This window comes from Chenopodium album, chromosome 4 (genome assembly GCF_948465745.1).
Source record: "Chenopodium album chromosome 4, dcCheAlbu1.1, whole genome shotgun sequence".
Classification (NCBI taxonomy): domain Eukaryota; kingdom Viridiplantae; phylum Streptophyta; class Magnoliopsida; order Caryophyllales; family Amaranthaceae; genus Chenopodium; species Chenopodium album.
In genome coordinates, this window is record NC_137837.1 from 72,757,402 (window position 1) to 72,762,971 (window position 5,570).

General features: G+C 36.4%; 1 protein-coding gene across 1 annotated transcript; it reads left to right on the top strand.

Annotated features, from left to right (window-relative positions):
• The first annotated feature begins 2,328 nt into the window (after positions 1-2,328).
• Positions 2,329-5,233, top strand: LOC145628116 (uncharacterized). The gene is made up of 2 exons (XM_081680434.1): positions 2,329-2,581; positions 4,863-5,233. Exons 1-2 carry the CDS (start codon positions 2,329-2,331, stop codon positions 5,231-5,233), a joined length of 624 nt encoding a protein of 207 aa, XP_081536560.1.
• Positions 5,234-5,570: the final 337 nt, after the last annotated feature.

A 5,570-nucleotide genomic window follows, 5' to 3' on the forward strand; every position in this document is an offset into this window, starting at 1 on the left:
AAAATTTAGAGAAGAGAACAACCTTTGTTACTTACTCAACAGGAACTAGAACAACTTCAGCTTTCAAGTTTGCTCCTGCTTTTCCACCTTTTGGCATTATCAAAAACAGGACTGTTCAAAGTTTTATTCATCTACTCACAGCCCCACAGGCAATTCATCGAATGTGGGAAGCTGGAAGCAGCGCTGGCTAGCTCTCTTAAGCTAGTACTTTCACACAAAATACCCTGTTTTTCTCAACAAGCAATGCATGCATATATAGACAAAGTTCCAAGATTCTAATTGAAAAGCATACAACCATCCAGAAAAGTTAGAGTTATTACAGACCAAGTTCCAAAATAACCAACAAAGTTCCAAATTCAAACCAAGTTCAAAAACATAGAAAACATAACATTGTTCCAAAAGTCATATAAAACGGATTAAGCTAAGGGATGGCTGGATTAGGCTGCAATGATGATCAGGCATCAAGCGCTTTCAGAATTTGCTCAAGATCTGCCTTGTTGTCTTCTTGAGCTTTCTTGAATTTTGCTTCAAGGCTTGAGATTGCCTTGTGGAACTCCTTAGCTTGAGCAGCATCAGTCCTCTCTATTGCCTTCAGCTTCCCTGTTAACTCAAGAAGCTGTCCTTCAACCTACATAAGTCTGTTAGACAAGTCAGCAATTCCTTCTTGGGTTCCTTCATCCCTGTCACTTAATTCCACAGGTTCACTTGCACTTGATTTTGTATGAGTTCCACCAGAGAGTCTTCGACTTTTCCTGACAGGCTCTCTTGGCAGAGTACTCACTTCCTTTGCCTGTGGTGCAACATACCTAACACACTTCCCCCTCACCACTTGAAGACTTAGCCCCCTCAAAGTACTTTCATTAATCACATTTTCTCCTTTTTCCTTCATTCGGCCATAATAATCCACAAGTTGTATACCTAGTTCCTCAAAAACTGAGGCAAGGATAGCAGCATACCCTACTTTTATCTCTTTCTCAATACACTGCTCTAGGTGTCGTATCATCAAAGATGGAAAATTTATTTTGATCCTTTTTGACATGCAGAAAATTAAGGCCATATCCAAATAACAGAGTTCATTTTTATTTTGTGTTCTAGGAACTAAGGATTTCTTCACAAAATTAAACAGTAGCTTATGCATAGGAGCCAAATCATTGTGATTCATAATACTCACACCCTTTTTCCCACCTAAGTAAGTTATTACTTCAGTCTTAGTGTGCCCTGCAACTTTTACAGACACTGCACCTTTCATGTAGGTGTCAAACCCCTCACACAGAACTTGCAGCAAAGTTCCCAACCTCTCAGCATCAAGTTCTATTTCTACCCCATTAATTTTACTGAAACACATCCCATCTTCAAATTCACATTCTTTGCAAAATTCATCCATAGCTAAAGGATACAAGTAATTCTTTGCTTTTACCGAAAACAGTGTTTCCCACCCCTGAAATTTAATCAGATCTAGAAGTTCCAGAAAATTCACTTTCCTACACCAATCAAAATCTATTCTGTAACCTACGACATACCTCTCAGCCTGCTTAGCCATGGCTTTCTGATCATCTTCCCCCTCAGAATCGTTCTTCTCTTTTTGTTCTTCCCCCTCTTCCATGGCATCGACTTCCTCCATACGCTCTTCAAGAGTCTCTTCTATCTTCTCTGACTTCCTTTTCTTCCATGCACTGAGTCGATCCAACACATTTGGTAGGCTGGCAGTTGAAGACGTTTCGGTTTCTTCGACTGCTTTGGGCTTAGTATTTTTGTTTTCTGAAGTAAGAGGAGCAAGGGATTCGGGTAGTACCATGATAATTGGCTGGGTAATTTTAGGATTTTGTGACTTGGTGGGTGAATTCTCGTTTTGGTTCTTAGGGTTTTGGTTTTCGCCTTCCATGGTTAGGGATGGTTTAGCTGTGAAAATTTGATTTTTGTAGGTGAGAGAGTTTAATAGTTAATTGTGAATTGACGTTTGTGGTTGGGTGAGTATTTATAGTGAGGGTAATTTATTTGAGGCGGTGCGTGGGAGGTGAAGAGATAGACTTTTAGAAACAATGTATTTTACTTTGATTTCAAAACAATTTATCTAGATTAGATGATGATACATTGAATATGCGTTCGATTGGTGCAGCCTTGTCCACCCCTTTTAACACGCCTATTTGGGTTAATATGATGCCACCACAACAACATTATAATTATAGGTTAGTACTTGCACTAGTTCTCTTCTTTTGTTTAAATTCATATTTATTTTAACTTTGTATTCAAACAAATTTCTCTGTTTTTTGTAGTGAGAGCTTAGTAGCTGTCAAGGACATCCAATGACAAGAATTGAACAACTCTATTATGAGTGATTACACAGAGCTGCCAATAGAAAAAAACAGCATGTTCGTTGAGCTTCCTAAAGACATGATACACTTGGTGTCTAAGTATATGCATTTGTTCGATTATTGGAATTTCCGAGCTAGTTGTAAGACATTTCACTCAACACTACCTAAATGGAGAGCCAATACTAGTAGCAAGCTCCCCTTGTTTATCTGGTTTAAGAATAGTCGTGGGCTATGTCAAGTGATGGACCCAAGTCGAGAAGACTCACATAGTATTGTAGACACCCATTTGTGTCTCCCCAAAACCAAACCCAGTGATGAGTACCTTTCATGTCGAATCGAATGAAACGAAAGTGTGGATGGTCTAGTGTTGCGGAAAGTTTTATTTCTTTTCTCTTCTCCCTGTTTTTGAAAACTTTATTTTAAGAAAACAGCCAATCCAGTTTGGTTGGTCCATGATATGGGTCCAATAGTGGTGTAGTTGGATGGGGCTTGCAAAGACCTTTCCAACGATATATTATAAGCCCAATTCCGATGAATATTGAGGAAATTATGGCCAATTTACTAAACTGGGCCCGGTTTGAGCTTTATGTACGGCCCAATGATCTAGGGGAGGGTCTAATATGATTTATCATTCCTAATGCAATTAGGAATGGTTTTAGTCTTCTAGAATCTTCTAGAAGGTTCTTTTCATTCCTAATTCAATTAGCATTGATAAGTTGACTTTGTTGACTTTTCAGAGTTTTAATCAAAATCAAATAGCATTTTCGAAGAAATTATATTATTTTATCTTTCAGTACGGTAAATTTATCAGATTTTCGAAAACGCGTTGAAATCCAGTTTGGCGTCCAACCCCAGGCCTTGGCGCCTGGAACCAGGCTTGGCGCCAGGCGCTAGCCATTGGCGCTTGGCGCCAGGCGCTAGTCATTGGCGCCTGGCGCCAGCTAGCCAGGGTTGGCGACAATCCTGTTTTGCGAGCGTCAGACTCTGTTTTGTTAAATTATCTTTTTTGGCTGATTTTCTCTATAAATATCGTATCAAAAACTCCGTTTTCATTCATCTACGATCATCATCTACATCTATTCTTCACGAATTCTCATCAACAATTAGTTTTAATAGTTTTCATCAACAAACATTAATTCTTTAGCATTCTTTAATTTCTTCAATTCTTTCTTACTTTTTCATACAAAATTCCGCATTCGCAAGATCTAGAAACACCTAGCCATATTCGAAGTTGTCTTCGCCCTAGACGTGAAAGGTTTTAATTTCTGAGGGTTTGGTCCCAAATCTCTATTTCAATAATTTAATTTAATTATTTTGATTATTATTTATCCTTGAAGTTACTAACGTGTGTATTTTGTTATTAGAAAGAGGTACGAGGCATCAAAGTAAGTACTTTAATTGATTTATTGGTTTTTATGATGTAGAAATAATCATGTTTTTATTGTTATTATGATATTCCTAGTATCATGTCTAGGTTAATTTTAATATTAAATATGATTGTTATGATGCTTCCTATATTCTTCCTAATATATATGATTGTTAGTATCATGTTAGGGTTAAAGATTTGATTTTCATTGTTTAGTGACATGCTAGGGTTTGTTATTAATCTTGTTAGTATCATGCCTAGGATCTTGCTATTTTTACTATGCTTTAATATTAACATGAACATGATTATGATTATAATTGTTATAATTTATGATGATTATGAATATTATTATTATTATTATTTTGATGATGATTATTTTATTTATGATTATTATTATTATTATGATTATTATTATGTTGCTTGATGCTTATTATTTATTGCTTGATCACCTTTTATACATGTTTAAAGGGAATTGGTACTTGTAATCGCGCTTAATAAGATAATTAATAATCTTGTTAGGTTAACTTTGATTATAATTCAAGTGATCGCCAATAATAGATTTATTTGTGCATTAATATTCAACCAACATAGATTAAACAGGTTTAGGGTTATCCTATTGCTTGCACGTTAGTCAAAAAGCGCACATGAATACGAGCAGAATAAAGTAGAGGCCTATTATTAGGGCAGGTTCAATCTCTTTTAGGTTGGATTTGTACCATCATCCCCGAACCCTTATTTGGTTTATGACCTTATGGAGTTGGCGATCTCTTGGATCGTTAAAGGGTGTAACCTTCACCTCGTGAACGGTTTACAAGTTCCTTAAAAACTTGTTGGCGACTCTTTTGCTCTATCTTCTTCCCTTTTGGAAGCCACCGTACTTTAGTGTATGATCACAGTGGGGTTCAAGCTAGTGGGATTTTAAAGGCTTGAATTATTCCCTACAAGTATGATCCTTGACTTATCACCAGATCCTTTTATTATAGATTTCTCCAAAGATGGGTGGCTAATATTATCAATTGACAAGACACGATCGATAAAGTTTTGCAATCCCTTAACAAGGGTAAAGGGGGACTATCCCCCGAACGAAAAGGTCATCCTTTGAGATGTTAGAAGCATTGGATTCTCAACAAATCCTACGTCTACTGACTGTGTGACTGTTCAGTTTGTTTCCTTTAATTATCTAGTCATCTACTACCTTCGATATGGAGATGAAAGGTGGACCCGAGTTGATGTCGACAACAATGACAATGAATTTTGTGTTGGGACTAGTAGTCCAGTTTACTTTAATGGAGCATTTTACGTTCTTGATAGGAAATTTGGAAATCTTGGAGCATTTGAATTGGTAGATGGAGTCGGAAATTGGAACGTTTATCACAGACCATCAATTCCCTTTGCTCATATTCATTCATCTCACTTAGTCGAGTGCGGTGGAAAGCTCCTTGCGGTATTCATTGGCTATATGGGATGGAGTATTAAAGTGTTCGAGTTTAACCATTTTAAGAAACAATGGGTCAATGTTCAAAATCTTGGTCACCATATATTGGAGATATTCTAGTGTATCTAGAATTATCTTATTGTGATATTATTGTGCATAATTTAGGAAACATATCTTATGAAAAGATATGATAGAATATTGAGGATATTATTATCCTAAGTGTTATATATTCATGTATTATGATCTTTGTGATTAATGAGAAGTACAGAAAGTATTCTTTGATGTTTTGTGCTTAGTTTAACATGGTATGAAGAGCCAATTAAGGTTAAAAAAATTTTTTTCGTGCGTTTGATTTACATAATCAAAGTTCGTTTGTTGTGAGTTATTGAGTCTGTGCACCGAGTTCTTGGTCCAAATTAATTTTTTTTTTATTTTTTCCTGTGAGTCGAGAGCAATG

What these genes read in the sequence shown, in the direction of transcription:
- LOC145628116 (XM_081680434.1), top strand. Translation starts at nt 2,329, where the DNA reads ATGAGTGATTACACAGAGCTGCCAATAGAAAAAAACAGCATGTTCGTT. An exon ending in AAGTCGAGAAGACTCACATA is followed by an intron (nt 2,582 to 4,862) that starts GTATTGTAGACA and finishes TTAATTATCTAG; the next exon opens with TCATCTACTACCTTCGATAT.